Source organism: Melanerpes formicivorus, unplaced genomic scaffold, assembly GCF_026170545.1.
Source record: "Melanerpes formicivorus ecotype bairdi unplaced genomic scaffold, bMelFor1.0.p_v2 SCAF_14, whole genome shotgun sequence".
NCBI lineage: Eukaryota > Metazoa > Chordata > Aves > Piciformes > Picidae > Melanerpes > Melanerpes formicivorus.
This window is the reverse complement of record NW_027142366.1, coordinates 10,959,565-10,982,482: the sequence shown is the minus strand read 5'-3', so window position 1 is coordinate 10,982,482 and position 22,918 is coordinate 10,959,565. Positions and strand designations below refer to the sequence as shown.

Here is a 22,918-nt window from a genome sequence, read left to right as displayed (position 1 = left end):
GTGATCAGTGTCTGCCTGAGGCCTGGGGGGGCCCGGGGGGGCCGTACTGGGGGCTCTCCCACATTCCATGTCTTTGGGCAGCGAGCCGAGCAGCAGCAGATGCACGAGGGCACTCGGAGAGGCCCCAGTCTGCTGCCGCCTCCAGGATCACTGGCATCAGCCTCCAGGAAGCTCAGCAAATCCTCAACGTCTCGAACCTCAACCCAGAAGAGATTCAGAAGGTAGAGACTCTTTCCAAGCTGGGGATAGACAGTATCAGCAGGGCCCTGCCCTCTCCCATGGCTGCTGCTTGGCATGTGGGTGACAGTTGGTTCCTAGAAGGATTGTGGGTGCTGTTCTGGGCCCAGCTGATCTGAGTTTGAGGTTTCCCTGCCCCAGCTGGAGGAGCATGGTGGCAGCTCATGGGCATTATCTGATTGCTGGGCTCAAGCCGTGTTTGTTGCTTGGAGAATGGCACATAGGCTCCCTGGAAGCATCCAGCTGACCCTATGGGGTTCAGACAGAACCCACAGTCACACTTGTCACCCCTGCTCACACCTCTGTGGGAAGCAGGAGGTTGGGACTGGGAGATGTGGAGGGCAGAGGAGATGAATCTGACAGGAAGCTTCTCTTTGGCAGAACTATGACCACTTGTTCAAGGTGAATGACAAGTCAGTGGGAGGCTCCTTCTACCTGCAGTCCAAGGTGAGCACAAGGAGAGGGAGAAGGAGCAGGGCTGGCCCCCAGCCCTGCCCTGGCATCATTCCCTGCCTGGGATTTGGGAGAGGCAGGCCCTGAGCATCACTGTAGGTGAGACAGGAATGGGGCAGCCTGACCCCGTGTCACCCCATCCCCATGTCCCACAGGTGGTGAGAGCCAAGGAGCGGCTGGACGAGGAGCTCCGCATCCAGGCCAAGGACGAGAAGGAGAAGGGGCGGAAAGCCGAGACGTGACTCCTGCTGCTCTTGCGCTCTGGTTCCCTTGCCCTTAACTTATAGATAGCCAATAAATGCCAATACATCCAGTGCCTGGCTCAGCTGCTCTGTGCCCAGAGAGGGAGAGGGGACTTGCCTTCCTCTGCCTGCTGACCCCTGCAAGGGGCTGGGGGAGGAGGAAGAGGGAGGCATCTGGGAAAAGTGTGACCCTGAGGCACGAAGGGCTGAGAGGGCTCAAATGGCACCTGGGGAGGCTGCAGGAGCTATTTTTGTGGCAGGTTTGGACGCTTGGCCTGAGCGCACGGATGCCTCTGGCGCTGTACCATGCAAGCACCGAGAGCTCTCTGCTATCACCCTTCTCCCATCATAGGTGAGCTACTGGGTTGGGGGTAGGGGGCTGCGGGAGGACACACTGTGGCCATCCCCACCGATGGCTCATCATTGGCAGGGCTTCACTGGGAGCATGGAGACGCACTGGGGCACCAGGCAGAGCCAGCTGTGCCTCTGAGGTCAAGCTCCGTCCCCACCGTAGGCTCCCTGCTGCCATCACCACGGACTGAAACAGGAACTTACTTCAACTTCACTTTATTGTTCTCTTAATAAACTTCCTCTGCTCTGGAGGAACGTAGTGTTATAGTCGTTAGCTTATCTCGTACTTCTGCAGTCCTTAAACGCTACGCTAACAGCGATGGAGCCCAACAGGAGGAAAATAAAAACAACCCAGAAACTACGATAGAAAGGCACTTCGAGACCGTTAAAATACTGATGTCCTGGAATGTGCAACAACGAACGGATGAAGGAGCGAGGAGACGTACACCGTACACCGGCCGGGGCGGCCTGGTCGATGGCCCGCAGGAGCGCTGGCAGTGCCGGCTGGCTGCCGCCGCACCCCAGCACCGGGCAGGGAGACCGGCTCCCCGCGGGGCACGTGCAGCCAGGGCTCCTTCCAGCAGGGAGGGGGACGATCGGCGAGACCCCCACCTTGATTTGGAACAAGCCATGGGCAGGGGTCCTGCCTGCTAGCAGGAGGGATGCGGGACCCCCCCTGCATGCGCCAAGGGATGCTCAGAGCTCTGCCCATGCTGAGGCTGGGCACATTGCCTGCTCCTGGCACTGGGGCAGCATCCTGACTGCCCCACACTACCCTAAGGCCCAGGGCAGGGCTCACCAGGGAGCCACGCTAGTGGGGCTGGCATGTCCCAGGGAGTGGGTACCATGCCAGCTGGTGCCAAGGTGATGCCTGGAGCCCTGCCTGTGCTGCCTGCAAGCGCTGGCGGTCCATGGTAAGGTATGAACATAGCTAAACAGGGTGGCTCTGCCCCGGTGCGGAGCCGGTGCGGCAAGCGGCACACACAGCCGTGCGCCTTGTCACAAGGAGGGCCAGGGAGGCGGCAAGGGGACAAGGGCAGGCACCGGGCCGGCGTGTGCCCAGCCAGCTGGGCCTGGCACAGAGGTGCCGTGGCCGTGGCACTGCCCACAGCTGTGCCAGTCAAGTGGAGTTGGATGGCACGGATGGGCACAGATCAGGACTGTGGGAGCAGTCAGTCCCCGGGCTGTCACCCTGTTGACCCTGCAGTGGGAGGCCAGAGGCTGTGGCCCTCCCATGCTGGCACCAGTGGTGCTGAGGCCTTGGGCAGGGAGACACCAAGTTGGTGGCAGGAGATGGGCCCGAGCGTGGCCCTGTCAGAGCAGGGGGCTGGTCGAGAAATAAATAGCGGCATGTCCAGCTGCCCAGGCTGGTGGGTGCAGGGGGACCCCCATGCCCCTCCCTGCCCTGGCACAGGGTCGCAGCCAGCTCTGGCCACCGAGGGATTATTGCTTTTCTCAGAAGAGTCCGTTCTTCTTTCGTGATGCTTACAAGCCCGAGTGAGGCCCCACCAGGGTTGGGGGTTCTGCAAAGGGGAAGGAGGGGCCAATGCCCCCCCCATCTGCCCACGGGGCCGTCAGCCAGCCCTGGGCATCGTCGTGCCCCTCAATTGACAGCAGCGGGTTTGAGCAGCAGGGAGCCAGGGGGGATGAGCACCCAGCCTGGCGGCAGCGCATCAGGGCTGCCCCCTGAGCTGACGCCAGCAGAGAGGTCAAGCACGGCCCCTGGCAGCAGTGCCAGGCTCTCAGGGGGTGCCCGCGGCCGCCCCAGCTCCGTCTTTTCACCCCTCTCCCGGCTCTCTGACCCCTTGCCCGCTTTGGGCAGCCGCCCCTCAGCCCTGCTGCCCTTCTCCCCCTCGGCCTTGACCCCGCCGGCCAGCAGCGACATGACAGGCAGCCCCAGCCCCGCCGCGAAGGGCGAGGGCAGCAGCGGGCTCTTGGCCAAGTTCAAGGGGCTGCCATTGAGGGGCAAGATGGAGCCAGGCAGGGCACCCGTAGCCCCACAGCCCAAAGCACTGAGGTCAAGCGGTGCCGGTGCCAAGGGGATGGGCAACGCCGGCAAACCCGGGGGAGCGAAGAGGGCGGCAGGGTTGGGGATCACGAGCTGTGCCCCGTTAACATAGGGCACCTCGGCTGAGCCCAGGGGTGCTTTGGGAGATGGGTGGACCTTGAGCATCTCCGGGTGCTCCGGGGAGACAAAATGGCCGTGGGCTTTGATGTGCTTGCGGAGGGAGCTGGGGTCGGTGTAGCGCTTGTGGCAGCCTGGCATCTTGCAGGAGTAGGGCTTCTCCACGTAGTGGGTGCGGGTGTGCTTGAAGCGGTCGCTGGAGTTGGAGTAACGCTTGTTGCAACCTTCATAGGGGCAGATGTAGGGCTTCTCACCTGCGGGATGGCACAGCGCTGGGCCTGGGGGGACACGGCCAGCCCTGCCTGGCCCCTTGTGTCCGTGTCCCCCCTCCAAAAGAGCCTCCCCACTCCCCAGGCTGGCACTGACCTGTGTGTGAGCGGTTGTGGATCTTCAGGTTCTCCAGGCGGGAGAAGCTCTTGTTGCAGGTGGGGCAGCGATGCGGCTTCTCGTTGGTGTGCGTCCGGATGTGGATCAGCATCTTGTACCTGCCAGGGTTTGGGGAATGTCATGGGGGTCAGCCCTGGCCCCTGCAGCATTGTCTTGTCCCTGTCCCCTGGCTACAGGGTGTGGGGACAGAGGCATCCAGCCACCCAGGACCTCACACCCCATGTTGAAAAGCTGGCTGGCTGGAGACTTCCTCCCTATGCAGCCCCCAGTGCTGGGTTCCTGTCTCTCTAGAGACTTGAAGCAGACCCCAGGGACCCTGGAACCCCAACACAGTGCCCGGAGACCCCCCTGCCCACCTAGCATTGAAGCCTCTGCCGTGGCGGGCGCAGCCCTCCCAGTGACAGCAGTACCCCACGTCCTTCTCAGGTTTGACATGGAAGTCGTTGACATGGTCCACCAGGTCTTGCAGGAGGTCAAAGAACTGGTTGCACTGTGGGCAGGAGGACGGGGGTGAGGAGGTCTGGCGAGCTGGCTGGGACCCCCACCAGGGCAAACTCCTTCCCCTCAACACTCCCCAGCTCCCACCCTTACCCTACCCACCCTCAGGTGCTGGGCAGGTGGAAATGGCCTTCTGCACAATCTCCTCTGAGCCCCATACCTTGCCCCCACCAGCAATGCTGCACAGCTGCCCCAGCTCTACGCGGGCCCTGCTTGGCCCTCCCCAGTCCCACATGCCCCGCAAAAGCTCTGCCATGGCCTTCCAGCCCCAGGTCCCCTCACCAGCCCCAGAATGCCCCTCCATGCCCCTATGCCCCCCAAGTCCTTGCAATGCCCCTCAGCCCTTTATTGCCACCCCCAGCCCTATAAAGCATATCATGACGGCCCCAGCTTCATACCAACCCCCTATACTCCCCACTGCCCCCCTCTACCCCTCCCCACTGACCTTGGACCAGCGGCAGACGAGCTGCTTGGGGAGGGGCAGCTCAGGTGGCAGGCGTTTCTCCTTGCTGGGGGGCAGGAAGGCAGTGGGGGGCAGGTGCAGGGCTCCCCCAGCCCCCAGCGGCAGGAAGAACTGGAAGGAGCTCGGGAGACCATCGATGTAGCGCAGGGACTGGAAATCCTGGAGCAGAGCCCAGAGGTGGAGGTGGTGAGGGATGGGGCCAAGCTGGACAGAGAATCCTAAAGACTTCCTGTGCTCCAGAGACCTCCATCATTCCTTCTAGAAGACGTCCACTCCCCCTTAAAGCTTCCCATTGCCCCCCAGAGATCACAGAACTGCCCCAAGACCTCCAATGCCATCCTTAGTTTGCCCACCGTCCCCCCAAGACTGTTCCACAACCCCTTAGAGATCCCCACTGCCCCCACAAACACTCCAGAACCCCCAGAGCCCCCCTAATGTTCCCCAGAAAACCCCCCAGAGCCCATTACCCCCTAGATACCCTCACTCCACCCCAGAGACCCCCATGTCCCCCCACTGCCCCTTACAGACCCAAGAATCTTCTACAGGCCCCCAGAGACTTTCCACAGCCCTCCACAGCCCCTCCCTAGAGAACTCCATTATACTCCACAGCCTTCTACTACCCACCTTAGACCCTCACAGACCCCCTAACACCCCAGAGCCCCCCCCAAAGTCTCCCATATCCCCCATATCAGAAACCATTCCAGGGATGCTACTGGGGACAGGAGAAACAAAGTGGGGGGCCCCGACAAGACACTGACCCCAGGGTGTGCGTACATAGGGCGGGGACTGTGTCACCCACAGCACCGGGCATGCCACCAAGGTCAAGAGCACTGACCCCACGGCTGGGGACACATCAGGGTGGGGGTGTACTTACGTGGGGGGTGAGGGGGCCGGGCAGGTCCCCGCTGCCCTGGCGCTCAGGGGACAGTGAGACACTGCCAGCCGGAGACTCCCCACCGGAGCGGGGCGAGAGGCTGAGGTCCACCACCGGCATGGCAGCCAAGCGCCTGTCCCGTGGCTCCACCAGCCTCGAGCGTGCCAGGAGCCCAGGGGATGGCGAGGCTGGCACTGTCCGGTGACCCCCACAGCTGCCCCCTCGGCCATCCCCCGCCGGCGGGGTGTCTGGGCGCAGGGGACCGCGGGGACGGGCACCAGGGACACCTCGCTTCTCACGGGCAGCTCGCAGCTTGGAGATGCTCAGCTTGAGGTCCAGCGGCTCCTCCAGCGAATGCATGGTGCCAGGGTGGGCTCTGTGGGGGACACGGTGAGGTCACCGTGAGGATGGTGGGCACTGGTGACACCCAAAGCATGGCCCCAGCCTGGCCCTGTGGCAATGCCTGTCTCTTCACTGGGCTGGAGGCTGGGAGGGTGCTGCGGTGCCGGCACCAGGTCCATGCCGTCCCTTCCGGCCACCCTGCTGTGGCCCCCTCCCGCAGCGAGCAAAGGGCAGGGCATGGCATCAGGCCACCCCCCCCAGCCTCCACGCCCCTCCTATCCCCAGCGTGTTCTCTGCCACCAACCCCAGGGGCCAACACAGTTGCTTGGCGAGCCACCAAACCTCGCCGCCGATTGCCAAATCCCCCGGGGCACACAAGGCCCTGGAGCTGCGGCGTCCCCGTTCTGCCCCTCCATGTCTGCCCATGCCCACGGGCCTGCCCCTGCGAGGCCTTTCCCAACGGCAGAGGAGGGCGGTGGCGGCCACCAGCCCAGCGGTGACCCGGGCGGCTGAGCCCGCTGGCCCCAGCCCCGGAGGCGGCTGAGCTTCCTCCCCTGCCGGGGCCCCTTCCCCGCCGGCCCTTCCCCGCCGGCCAACGCTGCTGGCAGCCGGGGCCGGGCAGGGGCTGTCGGCCACACGGCACGGGGCGCTGTGGCATGGCACTGCATGGCATGGCACGGCACTGCCTGGCATGAGGTGTGGCATGGCACTGCAGGGCTGCTGCCTGCAAACCTCCCAGGGCATGGTAAGGAATCTCGACCTCCCCCCCCCCCGCCATGCCACCATCCGCAGGGTGACAGCTCTGCAGTGGCAAGCCACCCAATGCCATCCCCACCCTGCAAAATAACACCCCCATCACTCAGCCACCACACATCCCGCGGGTGGCTGAGAATGGGCTCCTCAGTGCAGCAGTGAGCACCCAAACCCGACCCATGGCATCACCCAGCATCCCCTGGCTGTGCCCCCCCAACCCTGGCCACCCGCATCGCTTAGGGCAGGGTGGGGGCAGCCAAGGGGCCATGTTGGGGGGCACAGCGCACCCAAGCACACGTGGCAGCAGCACCCCCCCCCCCCAATCGCCGTAGCCACCCCACCCTGCCCCGGGGGGCCAGCCCCCGCCCTGCCCTGCTGGCGGGGCCCCCCTGCGCTGGCGGGGGTCCAGCCCGGCTCAGACGCTGAGGAATGCGGAGGAGCCGCGGGGGACGGGGGGCCCGGCTGGTGGGGCAGGGGACCCCCCACCTGCACCCCACCGCGGCAGTAGTGCTGTGGGGCTGACCCCATGGGGGGCCTCCCGTCCAAAGCCACCAGGGTGGGAGGGGCCACCCTGTAGCAGGCTTCTCTGCACTGCAAGGGGGACATCACCCTGAGGGCCCCCATAGCCATGGGGCCTGCCCCAACCTCCATTTCTTCTCACAGCTGTGGGGTCTGCCCCATAGCAGGGTCCCTGCCCTCTAGGGTGTCTTCCCTCTGTGCTCCCCCAGCAGTATCCCTGCCTCATAGGGGGTCCCCACCCTAAGCCTTGCACGGTTCTTGGGCTCTAGCCACCCCTCATGTACCTCACAGCTGGCGGCGCAGCTTGAGGACAGACATGCGGGTGTGAAGTGGGACCCCGCAGCCTGGTGGCACAGCTCAGGGACAGATGGACAAACATGGGGCAGGACCCCACAGCCTGGTGGCACAGCTGAAGGACAGACAGATGTGGGGCAGGACCCCATAGCCTGGTGGCACAGCTGAAGGACAGAGAGATGTGGGGCAGGACCCCATAGCCTAGTGGCACAGCTGAAGGACAGAGAGATGTGGGGCAGGACCCCACAGCCTAGTGGCACAGCTGAAGGACAGAGAGATGTGGGGCAGGACCCCACAGCCTAGTGGCACAGCTGAAGGACAGACAGATGTGGGGCAGGACCCCATAGCCTGGTGGCACAGCTGAAGGACCGCTGTGGCACAGCTGAATGTGAAGCAAGACCCCGTATCTGGGGTGTCTCAGCAGGATCCCAGCTGAGCACATGGGTCAGGGCCCCGCAGCTCCCCAGAGATGGGGGTCCCACAAGCATGTCAAGTAAGGCATCAGGGCTGATCCCGGGGTGGTGGCCGTGCCCGCATATCCCGAAGGTACAGACTCCGGGGGGGTGGGGCCGTAGTGGGCTGTGCCGGGCAGGGGCTGGTGACTATCCACGGGCGTGGCGGGTGGGAAAGGGGCCTCCAGCTGCTGACGCCAGGGCTCGCAGCGCGGCCGCGGGCGGGCGGACATGCGGCTGCCAAACCACGCGGCCCCCGCTGCCGGCACTCCTGGGAACCGGCCATGCTGGGGGCCAGGGTGTCATGGGGGCCCCGCCGGGATGTGGACGGGGACCGGCCCCGCGGCGTTGGCCAGACGCCCCAGCACCTGCGGCCCCCGCTCAAGGCCCCTGCCTGCTTCTCCCACCCCCCCCCCGCCCCCCCATAAGGCCTCTCCTGCCCGCACCAGGCGCTGCCAGCCCAGCCCCGGCCCAGCTTCCCCTCTGGCCGCTCAGCAAGGCCCCCCCCTGCCGCGCCAGTTCAAACCAGTTCGGCGCGGCGCTGGGCCCAGGGGCTTCCCGGTCCAAGCAGGGGCTGCTGGGACGAAGCCCGGGTGTTGGGGGAGCTCCCCCAGCCAGGCTGGGGTCCCCCCAAGCCCCCACACTGCCTAGCCAGACAGCATGGCAGGGGGACCCGAGGGGACCCAGGGTGACCCCAGTGCAGCCGGCATGGTGCCAGGTCTCTGGGCCACCCCGCTGCTGGCATGGCTAGGGTGTTATGTGCCCCCCCACCCCGGGCCCCAGCTGCAGCACAAAACCTGCCAGGAATAGCACGGGCACGGGGGGCCATGGGGCAGAGACTTCCCGGGGGCATGGTGGGCACAAGGAGTGGCAGTGGCAAGGGGTGCAAATGCCAGGTTCTGAGAGGGGACGATGACCCCAGGGCCTGCTAAGCCGGGAGAGCTGCCAGCTCTGTGGGCACTTGGCAGGGCTTGGCCCCCCTGCTGTTGTGGCATGGCTGGCAGCGGCATGCTGGCACCATTGCCAAGGTCGGGCAGCCCCGGGAGCCCCTCGTGCCGGGGCAGTGGGGGGGAGGTGGAAGGATCCAGCCCTGCACAGCCACCGCTGCCTGGGTTATTGTCCCCACAGCCACCGACAGCACACAGGCTACTATGAAACCCACCATCCTGTTTTGTCCCACTGAATACAGTGCTGGCACTGCCACTCTTCACCAGAGCCCATCAGTCCCCAGTGGGGCTGGGGACCATGTCCTGCTGGTGTGACTCCAGCTTGCCACCATTTACCCCAGCACCCACCAACCCATGCCACGCAGGCCGATGGCAGTGCCTGAAGGTGTCCCCAGGAGTGGTCATGGCTCTGTCCCCTGGTCCTCGAGCTAAGGCTGGTGCCACGGTCTCCCCTTCTCGCATGCGTGGCAGCTGTGGGGATCCTGGTGGGGGGCTGAGACCTGCCCCCTCCCCAGGGTGCAGCCCCACAGCAGTGTCACCGGCAGTACACACCCTGCCACCTCTGCCTGGGGACACAGCTAGGGAACAGGAGCAGGGCTGGTCCCCAGTCACCCAGCGGATCAGAGCCTTTTGGGGGACACGAGAACCCCAGGGCGGGGGCTGTGGTCACAACAGGGTGACACAAAGGCATGGGGAACGGGAGGTGCCACTTACAGGGGGATTTATGTGGTCGAGCCCTGCAGCAGAGCCCGGGGACGTCGGGGAGAATTTGCAGCAGCCCTTGGCCCCTGCTGCTGGCACCCTGGGGACAGGGTTACCCTAGCCGGGCCTCCCAAACCCCCCCGCGGCGACGCGGCTCAGCCATCCCAAACCTCAGTCCCGTGAGGCCAGGGGACAAGCAGCCCCCCGTAATGGGGTCCCAGCGGGGACCAGTGGCTCCGAGGTGTCACCACCTGCATGAGGCTGCCCTGCCACCCCCGCGTCCTCAACACCGGTGTGAGACCCCCCGGGGGTGGCCGCAGCGGGCATATCCACCGAGGTCGTCCCCGCCGCAGCCCCCGCCCCATGACCAAGGTCAGAACACCCGCCCCGGGTACGGGGGGGGGGGGGGGAGCGGGTGATGGCAACCTCCCGACCCCCACTGGGCACTGGGGGGGGTCCCCTCTCTGCACGCCCCCGCCACCCGCGGAGCTCCGCACTCCCGCCGTCTCCCCCCTACTTCACTCCCCCCCACACCCGGTGCCCTAGGGCTGCAGCGGGACCACGTCCCTGTCCCCCCACAAGCCGCTCCCCACAGCGTGGGGGGCTGCAGGTGCCGCGCCAAGTTTCCCCCCCCCCCCCCCCGCACTCCCGGGGCGGTTTCCCGGAGGTCCCCGCCAGGGCGGGGAAGGGGCTTCCCGGTGGGGGGGTCCGCGGTGGAGGCAGCATCATCATCCTTTTTCTCTTCCTGTCCCCCTTGTTTCCCCCCCCAAGCTCCCGCGGGCGCGGCGGCGCGACAAAGCGCCGGTCCCCGGTGCGCGATCGTACCTGCGGCGGGGGCTCAGCGCCGGCGGGCGGCGAGCGGGGCGGGGAGCGGGGCTTGGCGGAGCGGGCCCCCCCGCAGCCGGGCCGCCGGGCCGCTCCGCCACATCTGCAGGGGCTGGCGGCGGGGCTCGGCCCCCCCTCCCCTCCCTCCCCGGTCCCCCGGGCGGCGGCGGCGGCGGGGCGGGGGCTCTGCCCGCCGTGATTTATGGCCGCCCCGCACCGACCGGCCCGGCCCCGGCTGCGGGCGGGAGCTGGGCGGGGGCCGGGGCCGGCCCCTCCCCGCCGTGGGGGGCACCGGGGGGCACTGGGGGAGGGAGGGGGGAGCCCCGCCCCAGGGGGGACACACAGGGACATCCCCCCCTCCCTGCGCAAGGTCACCCCGGCGCTGCGGCAGAGCCGAGACAACCCCCCCGCGGTGTGTCCGTGTCCCCGTCAGCCCCCCCAGTGTGTCTATCTTCCCCCCACACGATGTACCCCTCGTTGTGTCCTTTAACCCCCCCCGTCCCTAGGTACCCCCTGGTGCGTCCGTGTCGTTCCCCCATGTGCCTGTGACCCCCCCTCTTTATGCGTCCGTGCTTCTCCCACCCGGGTGTGTCCTTGTCCCCCGCCGGGTGTGTCTATGCACCCCCCGCAGTGTCTGTATGTGTCCCCCCCGGGGACGTGGCGGGGCGGGGACCCCCAGGACCGGCGGAAGCAGAGGGGGAACACCCACGGGAGCGATGCCCCCCGCCCAATGCACCGGGACGGGGGGTGGTGGTGTCACAATGGGGTGTGCGGGGGGGACCCCCCTCCCGTTAGGAGCGGCGTGACGTCACGCCGCGTTGCTGGCGTCACGCCTGGCGGGGGCCTCCGCATGACGTCACCGGGGGGGGCGCGGGGGGGGGTTGTCCCGGGGCCGCGGCTCCTTCCGGCGGCAGGATGTGGCGGGGCCGGCCCGGATGCTGCAGCCCGCACCGGCCCGGGGGGAGGGAACAGACACGGGACTCCCTCCCCGGGCCCGCAGATGGTGGGGGGACAGCGGCCCACGCGGGTGGCCGGGGCACGCCCCACCCGCGGAGGGAATTGGTGTGGGGAGCTGCTGTGACCCAAACAGCCTCAAGGAGGGGGGGCACGAAGGCGGGACAGCGCTGGCCCACGCGGTGGCTGACACCAGCCCTCCACCCGTAATTTGTTTCTTTTTTATGAGGGGGGGGGGGCGTTGTGTCCTAGGAGTGCCTCAGGGCGAGTGCTGCCACCACCTTTTCAGCCTTTATTCCCTTCTTTGTGTTTTTGGTTTTGTTTTTTTCCCCCAAATGGAAGGGGAGTGAACCCAAATATCTCTGCTTCCTCCCCCAAAACGGAAACAGGCTGATCTGCGGCGGGGGGGGGGGGGGGGGGGGGGTCTTCAATGCCTCAGTGGGGGCAGTGACATGTGGCAATGGCAAGGTGTCTCAGTGTCCCCAGCCTGGCTTCCCTTCAAACGTCACCTTGATGTCCCCATCCCAATCTCCACAAGATGTGGGACACATCCCTACCTCCACCACAGGAATACCCCTGTCCCCTGCCACGCGCAGGCACGGCGTTGGGAATTCTGCCAGCTGCTTGGCCAGCTGGGGCTGAACGGGGGGACACAGCAGGAAGGACACGCCACGGGGTGACACCATGGAGCAGCCCCCCGGCAGCAAGTCCCTCTGCAGAGGGATGGGCAGGGGCCCCTGGGCTGGGGACAGGCCGGGGACAGGCAGAACCTGTCTGGCCAGCTGCCAGAGGGTTGGGCTGGGGGCTCAGGACAGGAGGGGGGACAGGACATGGCACCACACACACAAGCCCCATGCACTCTGCAGGGACAAGTCCTGCCCACCCAGGGTGACAGGCCAGCACCAGGACCCACACGTGCCACCAGTGGTTTGTTGTATCCCTGCTGTGGTGTCCCCAGCTGGCCCTGGCTCCAAGCAGACAATGCTGGGGGGGAAGGTTGGACTGGGGCGGGGGTGGGGAGGGAGGTTGGGCTTGGAGGGGGTTGTCCCTCAGATCCTGCACAGCTCCTGTCAGCCCTGTGATCCCCTGCCAGTCCCCAAAGTCATGCAGCCAGCCCCCTGAACCTCGAGACTGCTGTGAGACCCATGACCCCTGCCAGCTCCCCTATCAGCCTCCAAAGCCTCCTCCCAGTCCCCAGAGCCCCTCTGTCAGCCCCCAGAGCCCCAGGAAGGGGCCAGAATGGGACAGGATTAGAGGAGTCTGGACAGGATGGAATAAAATAGGGACAGGACAGGATAGAATTGGAAGAATATGGGTCAGGATAGGATGAGATGGAATAAGATATGATGGAGATGGTGAGGATGGAGTGGGATAGGATAGGGTAGAGTGGGACAGGGTTAGAAGGGATGATGCAGGATAGGATAGGAGAGGGACAGGCAGATGGGATGAGGACAGGATTGGGCCAAGACAGGTTAAGATAGGATAGTGTAGGATGAGGCTAGGGCAGGATGGAATGAGGTAGGATGGGATGAGGATGGGACAGGTCAGGATTGGATGGGATGGGTAGGATGGCACAGGATAGGATAGGTTGGGATTGGATAGGGTAGGATGGGACATGGCAAGATGGTATAGGGCAAAATGGGATGGGGTGGGATGGGGACAGGCCAGACCAGGACAGGATGGCATAGGATGGGATAGGGACAGTGACAGATCAGAATTGATAGGATAGGATGGGATGGTATAGGATAGGATGGGATAAGGTGGAATGGGAACAGGCCATGATGGGATGGGGACAAGACAGGTCAGGGTAGGATGGGACAGGATGTGATAGGGACAGGTCAGGATGGCATAAGATAGGACAGGATGGGATAGGGCAGGATGGGGACAGAATAGGTCAGTACAGGTAGGACAGGATTGGATGGGGACAGTGTCGGATGGGATAGGAAGGCATCGGGACAAGACAGGGCAGGATGCGATAGGGCAAGATAGGATGTGATGGGATAGGTTAGGACGGGGCTAGGGCAGGGTGGGATGGGAACAGAACGGGATGGGGACAGGACAGGTCGGGTCAGGATGGGACGGGACAAGACCCCCCAAGCCCCAGCCCTGTCGCCGTGGCCCCGCAGGGCGGGTCGGTCTCGCTCCTCTCCCGCTCCCCGCCGCCCTTTGTTTACCGGCCGGTGGCTGGCGGGGGCGGGGGCGGCGCCGCCGGGGCGGGCGGGCGGGGGGAGGCGGCGGGCGGGAGCCGCGCTCGCACCAGCTGTTTCCCGCCTTGAGCCGCAGGCACAGGCCGCTGGAGCCGGAGCCGGGGCAGGGGCCGGAGCCGGAGCCGGAGCCAGAGCCAGGGCCGGAGCCGGGCCTCCCCCCCCCGGCATGGAGTACTTCATGGTGCCGGCGCAGAAGGTGCCGTCGCTGCAGCACTTCAGGAAATCCGAGAAGGAGGTCATCGGCGGGCTCTGCAGGTGGGGACACGGGGGGAGGGCGGCGGGGAGCCCGCCTCGGCGCGGGGAGCACCGATCCCCGCGGATCTGGGGGTGTTTTTGGGGGGGTGCATTGATGGGGGGGTGAATTGAGGGGAGCGGGGGGGGGGAAGCGCAGCGCGGCCGCCGCAGCCCCGCCGCCCGCACGTGGTCTCGGCCGCGCACATGGGGCCGGGCGGGCAGCCGGGGCCGGGGCGGGACGAGACGGGACGGGGGTGGCCCTCGCCGCTGCCCCTCCAGGCTCTGGGGGGGTGAGGGCTATTGGGGGGTGTGGGAGTTTAAAGGGGTGAGGGGGGTCCGGCGGGGTGTGTGAGGGGGGGTGTGTGTTTACTGCTGGGCCTGGCCGTGACTCTGCAGCCCTCCCGGAGGAGGCGGGTCGCGGCCGGGGCTGCCGGGACATGTAGTGCGGGAAGGCGGCGGCACAAAGCCCGGGGACGCTGCGGAGAGGGCAGCACCGAACGATCGCGGTGGGGGGTGACCCCCCCCGCCCTCCCCACCCCGTCCGGGGCTGTCGCTGGGGCCCCGGGGCTGCTGCGGGGGTCGCTCGGGGCCTGGCGGGCGGGCGGGCCCCAGCACGCGTGGGGGGCCCCCCGGGACCACGCGGGGTGGTTGTCGGCGCTGCGGGCCCGGGGAGGAGGCGCGGGGAGCCCCCGGCTGCGGGGCGGGCCTCGGCGGCCGGGCTCTGCCGCGCCTGGGGCCCTGCGGGCTGATCCCGGAGCCCCCGGGGGGCAGCCGCATCCCCTCGGGGCCCACCTCCGCCGCGGGGCAGCCCCCGGCAGCCAGGCCCCGCCTCACGTGTGGGGCAGCTCACGGCCGCATGCCCTTCCCGCCCCATCGGGTACCCCCGGTCCTGCTCCGCCGGCTCACCTGGCGGGGGGGCTGCGTCCAGATGATGTTCGGGGGCTGCCCACAGCTGAGGACCTTGGAGGGGGGTGCGATGGTGATGCAGGGATCCAGGGCAGTGGGATGGCATCACCGGGGACCCCTATGTTAGTCACTGCAGGTGGATGTAGGCCTGTGGCCTGAGTGGGAAAGCCAGCACCTAGGGCAGGGGCATGTGGACGTATTGCCTCTGGCTAGGGAGCTGCGCAGTCCCACAGCTGACCCCAGTGCGGGGCAGAGCTCTGGGGGAACCTCGCTGCCTTTCCATCATCCTGAGCTCTAGGATGCTTCAGCTCAGGGACACCCTGCCTGTGAGCTTGGTGTGCTGGGGATCACTTTTCCTGTGAGTTTAGAGTGCTGGGGGTCACCCTGCCTGCAAGCTGCCGGAGCTGGGGAAGCTCCTGTCTGCAAGCTTGGGGTGCTCGGGGACAACTCTTGCCTGTGAACCCAGCTTTGAGGCTGCCTGTCTGCAAGCTTAGTGGGCTCAGGGATGCTTTTCCTGCAAGCTTGGGGATACTTTGTGTGCAGGTGTGGGGATACCCTTCTTGTGAACTTGGGGCACACTCCCTATGACTTCAAGGAACTTGGAAACATGCTACCTGCAAGCTGGGGTAGCAAGTGGCATCTGCCTGTATGGCTGTGCTGCCACTGCCCACCGGCGTGAACCATGGCATGAGTTGTGGGCAGAGTAAGGCATCCGCTATGGGCCTGCCAAGCCCCGAACCTCCTCCCCAGGCCAGCTCCAATACCCCTGTGGATTTGTTTCCTTCGAGGTCTGGGTGACTGTGAGGTGCCCACTGGGCCATGTCTGGAGCTGATGCACCACTGAGACAACAAGGACCAAATTCTGCTTGCCAACCCCAAATCCCATGGCACCAACACTCCAGGGGTTTCTTCCCTGCAGTGGGGCTCCAGTGGGTGCCACCTGCTGCCCTTGCCTCTGTGCTGCTCCATTCTTGGCAGTACTGGGTATCAGGCCAGCATCTGAATCCAGGTTCCCCCCCCCCCCCGCTTTCCATATTTCGCTGTCACTTCTCAGGTCTTCCCAGGAAGAGCAGCTGGGGCAGGTTGCAGGAGGTCTGCTTGCGAGGAAGCAGCCTCTTCCTCTTTCCCTGGTATTTAAGAAACCACTTCCGTGCTGCCTGGTCCTGGGCCTCTCCATCCCCTTCCCCTCACATACCCACCAGTGGTGGTCCAGCATCCTGGAGCAGTGCTCTGGCCGTCTCCCCAGCCCCACCAACTTTCACTGCTGGGAGACGGGACAGACCCTGCCTATCCCCAAGACCTCCTGGGGTTTGGCATGTTTTGGGGACAAGTTTGGGGTGGTTTTTGGAGCAGGGAGGGGAGTGATGGACACTGCCAGATAGGATTAGGAGCCCTGTGGCACTAACCCACAGCAGGCAGCTCTTGGTCTACAGGCCAAAAGGCTGCTCTCTGTGAGTTAGGGCAGATTGCCAGGCACCCATCCCAGCTCCAGACGTTCCCCCAGGGCACCCATCCCATCTCTGTATGCCCCAGGACACCAGCTGGGAGCTGCACAGGAGAGATCCTGTGGGCACTCGGCACTCAGCATCAGCCTGCACTGGAACACTGCCTTGGCAGCTGGAGACAAATGTCATCTGTCCCTGTGGGCTGAGCTGGGATCCTTCCTCATCTTCCCGGGATCCTTCTACATAGCTCTAGGACAAGCTGGGATCGTTCTGCATCCCCTTGGGATGAGCTAGGATCCTTCCCTATTGCCCTGGGCTGATCTGGGATCCTTTCTGATTCCCCAGGGAGGTGCTGGGATCATTCCCCATCCCCATGGGGTGAGCTATTTCACTGTCCCCCAGAGATGTGCTGGCATCCTTCTTCATCTCTTTGGGATGAGATGGGATTCTTCCCAATCCCTCTAGCATGAGCTGGGATCCTTTCCCATCTCCCTGGGATACACTGGGATCTTTCTACATAGCTCTAGGATGATTTGGGATCTTTCTGCATCCCCTTGGGATGAGACAGGATTCTTCCCCATCACTCTAGGAAGATCTGGGATCCTTTCCCATCCCCGTGGGATGCAGTGCATTCCCCGTTCACCAGGTGACGGGTGTCTTGGGAGGCTCCAAGCGCTGTGTGGGACATGAGCAGGGCTTGGTTTGCCACTTAGACTCCTGAGCTCCCACATCTCCATGGATCCTCTGGGAAGGCAGGATGCCAGGTTTTGCTTTCCTGCCTGGCACTGCCACAATGCAGGATGAGCTGGTCCCATCTCCCCATCCCTGGGCACCTGGGCAGGAGGCTGCAGCCTGTCTTATCTCGCCTCTTGCCACAGCCCAGCCCTTGTGTTTAGTCTTTGGTGCCTCGCTGGCACTGCTGGTGGCCTGACTGGCAGCCTCTGGGTGCTCACCTGCATCCCAGCGAGAGCTGCTGCTGGCAGCAGCGGGGAGGTGACACGGCTGGCGGTGTGGCAGTGCCCTTGGTTTGGTGTTCTGGCACTTGGCTTTTTGATTCCCAGTGCTGGTCACTGCCCTGTGGGCTCACCAGCCCCGTGGCCCCAAAACCCTTGTTGAGATTTGGTCACTCTGGGCCATCTGGGAAAGAAGTGGGGGTAGGGGAAGAAGCTGGACCCCCACAGTGGTAGCCTTTGCTTATGGGGCTGGTGTCCTGGACCCAAGGTGTTTGCCTTGGCTGTCTGGAGCCCTCCCCACCACCATCCCCACTTTGTGTTGTCAGCTCTGGAGGAGCATTTCCCGGCCCATCTGTGGGGTGAGGGTGTGGGGGGCGAGGAGGCGGTGGCAGGAAGCAAGGCAGGAGCTGTGGCTTGGGGTGGGACAGGGGCTTCTCTGCTGGGAGCTGTCATCTGGAAGCCATCAGCAGGGCGGGAAGGAGGGAGCTGCCTTCCCGGGGCCACACACGCTGGCCGGCCCCGTGGGGACCCAGCCGGCCAGCCTGCAGCCTCCCTTGCCTGCCTGGGGGTCCCTGCTGTCCCCTCTGCTCTCTGTGCTCCAGCTTGGTGCTGGCATCGGGCAGCCCATGTTCAAGCCCAGCAGAAATGGTGGCTGCTGTGGGGGCCACCCTTTGGTCAGTGCATCCTCCAGAGCCTCGGATCCAGGGCTGGAGAAACCCACCCGCTTCTGTGCTCGCCAGTGCTGCAGTCGCCATCCCTTCTTGTGTTTCCCATCCCTTTGGCATAGTCATTGCAAAGCAAGGGTGGGGACACGGTGGGGGTGAGCTGGTGGCAGGGGTGCAGACCCCTCCTTCCTAACCTCATGCCTCTCCCACAGCTTGGCCAACATCCCATTGACTCCCGAGACTCAGCGGGACCAGGAGCGGCGGATACGGAGGGAAATTGCTAACAGCAACGAGAGACGGCGGATGCAGAGCATCAATGCTGGCTTCCAGTCTCTGAAAACCCTCATCCCACACACGGACGGGGAGAAGCTCAGCAAGGTGAGCAGGTCACCAGGGCCACGGTGATGCAGGGGGCTGGTGGTAGGCCTGTGCATGGTTTTCAGCATCACTTGTCGGGCAGGAGAGGGCTGTGAGCGTAATCAGGAGTGTTTGCATGTGACCTCAGTGGTAGAGGTCTCTACTGGGGAGACTTCCTGGTGGGAGTGGGTGTGCATCACAAACCTGGTGCCCTGGGACAGGTTGTACACGTGTGATAGCACCCAGCAGCCTGGGAGCAGGGCTGGCATGTGTGCCTGGCAGATGAGGTGGCCCTGCTGCGGAGGGGAGTGGGTTGAGGAGATGGTGCTTGGCAGCCAGTTGGGTTCCCAAGATGGGTGGACTGGAGGTTCACCACGGTGGAAATCCCTGGGGAGATCTGCTGGAGAAGCAGGTCATGGATGGGGGCACCAGGGCTGGGCAAGGAATGGTGCTACTGCCTTCTGAGCAGGGAGCTGGCAGGAGTAGGGCTTGGGGGAATGTGGGCATCTCTCCTGCCTCAGTGTGCCCATCCTGACTCTCCCACAGGCGGCCATCCTCCAGCAGACGGCTGAGTACATCTTCTCCCTGGAGCAGGAGAAGACTCGGCTACTGCAGCAGAACACCCAGCTCAAGCGGTTCATCCAGGTACTGCTGGGACAGCCCTGGCTGGCTGGGGAGGGCATGTCAGCGCTGTCCCTTGGGGTTGGGCTGGAGATCTCCTTGGGGTGGAGATGTTTTGTACCCTCCTGGCAAGGCAGGGTTCCTATTTTCCATTTGAGGTTTCAGGATATGGCCTGGCAGCAGCTCTGGCTCTGGGCTGAACTGTCCTGGGTGTGATGATGTGAGAAGTGAGCTTGCTCTAGGCTTGGCGGGGTGAGGACCAGAAGGGTGGTCGCATGTGGGACGCAGGAGCCCTGTCTGTCCCCAGATGTTGACACCCTGTGCTGCCCGCATCCCTGGGGAGCCCCTGCCCTTCAGGGAGGGGTGTCTGAAGGGGTGGCATCACCCAGACGTGATCCAGATGGTGGGGAGAGAATCAGATCTGATCCTTGTTCCCTGACGTGACCTCCTGGTGGCAGGAGTTCAGCGGCTCCTCCCCAAAACGGCGACGAGCAGAAGACAAGGATGAGGGGATCGGCTCGCCGGACATCTGGGAGGACGAGAAGGCCGAGGACCTGCGGCGGGAGATGATCGAGCTCCGGCAGCAGCTGGACAAGGAGCGCTCGGTCCGCATGATGCTGGAGGAGCAGGTGAGGCCCCCGCGGGCCGGATCCTGCTGCTGCACGGCGCTGGCCATGCACGGGGCAGGCTCGCCCTCTAGTGGGGATCCCCCGGGGACACCAGCGCTGAGGGGGCGCCAGCCATCTGCTCTGCCCACCTCCACTCCCAGGCTTGGTCATGGACCCCTTGGCTCTCCTGTGTCCACCCCGTGGGGTCAGTGGGGCCGCTGCAGGAGCCATCTGGGCTCCCTGTTGACGTCAGGGCTTTCTTGGCTGGCAGGTTCGCTCTTTGGAGGCCCACATGTACCCTGAGAAGCTGAAGGTGATCGCTCAGCAAGTGCAGCTCCAGCAGCAGCAGGAGCAGGTGAGGTTGCTGCACCAAGAGAAGCTAGAGCGTGAGCAGCAGATCCGAACCCAGGTGAGTGTGCCAGTGCTGTCTCCGCCCATCCTGGCCATGACCCACCCATGGGGACTTCTGAGTGGCTCTGTTCCCTGGTGCCAAAATCTTTGCATGGGTAAGGTCATTTTCTGGCAGGCAGGGATTCAGCTTGACACGAGCAAGCCCCTCATTTCCAAGGCTATGCCAGGAGGCGCTGCATGTGGCCATATCCAACTCGCCCCCTCTCCACAGTGCTGTGTCCCTTCCTGCTGAGCTCTCCACACTGAGCATGAGTGGAGCACAGCCCCCACTTTGGGGTGAGTTGTGGTCTGCTCTGGCTCCCACTGGACACATTCACTTGTCCTTGAGTGATGGATGGGCATCTGTGCCATCTGTGGGTGATGCAAGCAGTCACAATAGCACTGCCAGCGACTGATACTCCCCATGCTGGAGCCTCCACTGAGTTTTGGGGGCCTCCATACAGCTCTCTGCCACCTGCCAGGCTGGGAAAAGGGAGCAGGTGAGCTGGCACATGGCACTGATGGGTAGATGTGGCAGGACTGTGTAGACAGGAGCCCTTCAGCCTTTTTCCCTGGCACAGTTGCATTTGGTTAGGAAGTCTTACTCCAGTCTGGTGCAGTGAGAAGGAGCACGGTGCCCACACCCTGTCCTTGCTTGCTGCCACCCTCCAGCTCAGCCCAGGCCATGCTGGCCTGGGGAGGTTCCAAGGGAGGGAGAAAGAACAGCTTCCTGCCTCGTTTGGCTCTGCAGGGCTGCATCCCCGCAGTGTCCCTGCCGGCCACCTCCCAGGGAAGTGCAGACTATTTTTAGGTGAACTCTGCGTAGCCTCCTGCCTGGGCAGCTCTTCCCATCCGCTGTTTCCTCGGGAATCTCGGAGGGGTGTGGCACCTTCCCAGCCCCGCAGGCCAGGGCACTGGGAGGGCTGGCACTCACCTCTGCCACCTTCAAAGCCCAAATCCTTGCCTTTGTGGGATGTGGGAACCCGTCACGTTCCGTTGTGCCAAAGCTAAGGTGACAGCAGCTTTCAGCTGGTGTCCTCTGGCGTCCATCTGGGATGGGTGAGCTGGAGCAGCTGGGCTCTGGGCTCAAAGGAGTCTGGGCTCTCCAGACAAATGTGATGCTCTCTCCACTGCCACTGTGCCCAGGTTCCTGCTCACCAGGGTGGGGTACGTTTCTCTTCCCCAGCTCCTGCCATCACATGCTCCCCCAGCACCCACCCACCACCCCACCGTGATCGTTCCAGCGCCGCCTCCCTCCCATCACGTCACCGTGGTCACCATGGGCCCGTCCTCGGTCATCAACACGGTCTCCACGTCCCGGCAAAACCTGGACACCATCGTTCAGGTAAGGGGGAGAGCGGCGCGGCCGGGGGCAGAGGGAGGCTTGGGGAGGGTCCCTGAGAGCTGGGGGCAGGGGGCGCTGACGGCCGGTGGCTGCCTCGGCAGGCGATCCAGCACATCGAGGGCACGCAGGAGAAGCAGCTGCAGGAAGAGGAGCAGAGACGCGCGGTCATCGTGACGCCGGCGCGCGCCTGCCCCGAGCCCTCCGCCTCCGACACCGCCTCCGACACCGAGGGCAACGACAGTGACTCCATGGACCAGAGCAAAGAAGAGCCCTCGGGGGACGGGGAGCTGCCCTGACACCCCCCGGCCGGCAGCTGGGGAGGGGAGCGGGGCGGGGGGGGGAGGGGAGGGAAACGTCAGAGAATATGCTGAAATTTTTACAAAATACAAGGCGATTTGGGTCTCTTTTATGACCTTTCTCCAATACTGTAAAGCAGAGCGCTAGAAGCAGGCAAAGGTCACCCTTCAGCTCTCAAGGGGGACCTGGGGTGCAGCAGAATGGTGGTGAGGGGGTGTTAGGGGCGGGGGGGTGGTGTGTCGCAGCTTCCCCATCTCGTTTTATCAGCACCCCCCACTAGCCCACAGGGAGTCCTGCCAGGCCAGCAGCAGCCCCCATGCTCCCAATGGCAGCCCCTTGGGACAGGGCCTTCAGTTGGGATCTTAATTTGTCTTTTCCTCTTCTTTTGTGTTGTTTTGTTGTTTATGTTTTAATTAAATGTTGGGTTTTAAGCAGGGGGGAAGACACCAAGTGACATAACAGCAAAGGTGGGACAGGGACCCCCACCCTTGGGGTGCAACCAGCTCCACCACAGCTCCCACAACCTTCTGTGGGGCAGGAAAAAAAAACCCTTTGCAGAGTCTGAATCCTGGGATTATGCCACTGGAGCACAGGCAGGGGGGTTGGCACGCGCCACCCCCCCTGGCATTTCCACCACCCACCTCTTCAGCATGGGGATGGGGGTTTGGGGGCTACCCTTCTGCTCCCCCCCTCCGTCCCTGCCTCCCCCATCTCACTCCCCCGCCCCCCCCCCCGGCCTCCTTTAAGCACTTAATCCGGTTTGCAGGGTCCGTCAACTCCAAAGAGCTTTTCCTGATTGTGTCGCTTGGGTCTGGCGTGGGGGGGGGTGGGGGTGGGGGGCGGGGGGGGGGGGTCCCGTTCTGTGTGCGTGTCCCCCCACCCCCTCCCCTGCCTCCCCTCCCCATCCTGCTCCCTGCTGCCCCCTGCCCGGCTGTAGGGTTTTAGGCCAGTCGTGTGTAGAGCCTCGGTGGTATTCGGTAGGTCCCCTCCCTCCGGCTGCAGCTGTTCCTTCGGTTCCTTGCCCTTTATTTTGTTTTGTAATTGTTTTTGGTTTTTTTTTGGTTTTTTTTTGTTTTTTTTAAAACGATTTTCAGGTCTTTGTGTTGATTGAGAAGCTATTCTATTTTGTTAAGAAAGTGGAAAAAAAAAAAAGAGGCTCGTGCCTTTGTAAAGAAACAAAATAAAGTTTGTACTTGGTTTTTTAGAAGCTCGGTCCTAGTCTCAACCTTCGGGGGGGAGGGGTGGGGGTGGGGGGAGCGGTCCAGCCCCTGGGGGCTTGTGGGGGGAGGGAGAGGGGGGGGAGGCTGGGGCTTGTGGGGAGGCCAGGGAGGTGCTGCCCGCGCTGGGAATGGCAAGCAGGAGGTGCAGGCAGAGGGATGCTGGCCCCAGCGAGGTTCCCTGCTGAGCAGCTGGGCTCTATTTAAAGGCTCAGCCCTGTCAGTGCTGCCCACACGTGCCACAGGCACATCGGG

At 64.3% G+C, this 22,918-nt stretch overlaps 3 protein-coding genes across 5 annotated transcripts in view; 2 read left to right on the top strand and 1 right to left on the bottom strand.

Annotated features, from left to right (window-relative positions):
• Positions 1-1,003, top strand: part of LOC137445348 (mitochondrial import inner membrane translocase subunit TIM16-like) — a 41,618-nt gene extending 40,615 nt beyond the window's left edge. For all 3 annotated transcript variants that reach the window (XM_068146971.1, XM_068146970.1, XM_068146969.1), the window contains 3 exons: positions 82-221; positions 619-684; positions 846-1,003. In XM_068146971.1, coding sequence (XP_068003072.1) covers positions 82-221; positions 619-684; positions 846-932 — 293 coding nt within the window. In that variant the 3' untranslated portion in view covers positions 933-1,003. The remainder of the gene's footprint in view (positions 1-81; positions 222-618; positions 685-845) is intronic.
• Positions 1,004-1,483: 480 nt separating this feature from the next.
• Positions 1,484-10,714, bottom strand: GLIS2 (GLIS family zinc finger 2). Its single transcript, XM_068146973.1, has 6 exons — positions 10,465-10,714; positions 5,631-6,006; positions 4,739-4,915; positions 4,152-4,285; positions 3,775-3,893; positions 1,484-3,662 (listed from the first exon to the last, which is right to left on the bottom strand). The coding sequence occupies exons 2-6, from the start codon at positions 5,988-5,990 to the stop codon at positions 2,887-2,889; spliced, it is 1,566 nt and encodes a 521-aa protein (XP_068003074.1). The 5' UTR covers positions 5,991-6,006; positions 10,465-10,714; the 3' UTR covers positions 1,484-2,886.
• Positions 10,715-13,654: 2,940 nt separating this feature from the next.
• Positions 13,655-22,649, top strand: TFAP4 (transcription factor AP-4). Its single transcript, XM_068146967.1, has 7 exons — positions 13,655-13,880; positions 18,041-18,206; positions 18,732-18,830; positions 19,265-19,435; positions 19,686-19,823; positions 20,991-21,149; positions 21,251-22,649. The coding sequence occupies exons 1-7, from the start codon at positions 13,792-13,794 to the stop codon at positions 21,443-21,445; spliced, it is 1,017 nt and encodes a 338-aa protein (XP_068003068.1). The 5' UTR covers positions 13,655-13,791; the 3' UTR covers positions 21,446-22,649.
• The last annotated feature ends 269 nt before the right edge of the window (positions 22,650-22,918 follow it).

Excerpts from the sequence above, each read along its gene's own strand:
- GLIS2 (XM_068146973.1), bottom strand. The coding sequence starts at position 5,990 with ATGCATTCGCTGGAGGAGCCGCTGGACCTCAAGCTGAGCATCTCCAAG. Across the intron at positions 4,286-4,738 it reads TCGTCTGCCGCTGGTCCAAG|TGCAACCAGTTCTTTGACCT; the intron begins GTCAGTGGGGAG and ends TCCTGCCCACAG. Across the intron at positions 3,663-3,774 it reads CCACAACCGCTCACACACAG|GTGAGAAGCCCTACATCTGC; the intron begins GTCAGTGCCAGC and ends GCCATCCCGCAG.
- TFAP4 (XM_068146967.1), top strand. The coding sequence starts at position 13,792 with ATGGAGTACTTCATGGTGCCGGCGCAGAAGGTGCCGTCGCTGCAGCAC. Across the intron at positions 13,881-18,040 it reads GTCATCGGCGGGCTCTGCAG|CTTGGCCAACATCCCATTGA; the intron begins GTGGGGACACGG and ends CCTCTCCCACAG. Across the intron at positions 18,831-19,264 it reads AGCTCAAGCGGTTCATCCAG|GAGTTCAGCGGCTCCTCCCC; the intron begins GTACTGCTGGGA and ends TCCTGGTGGCAG.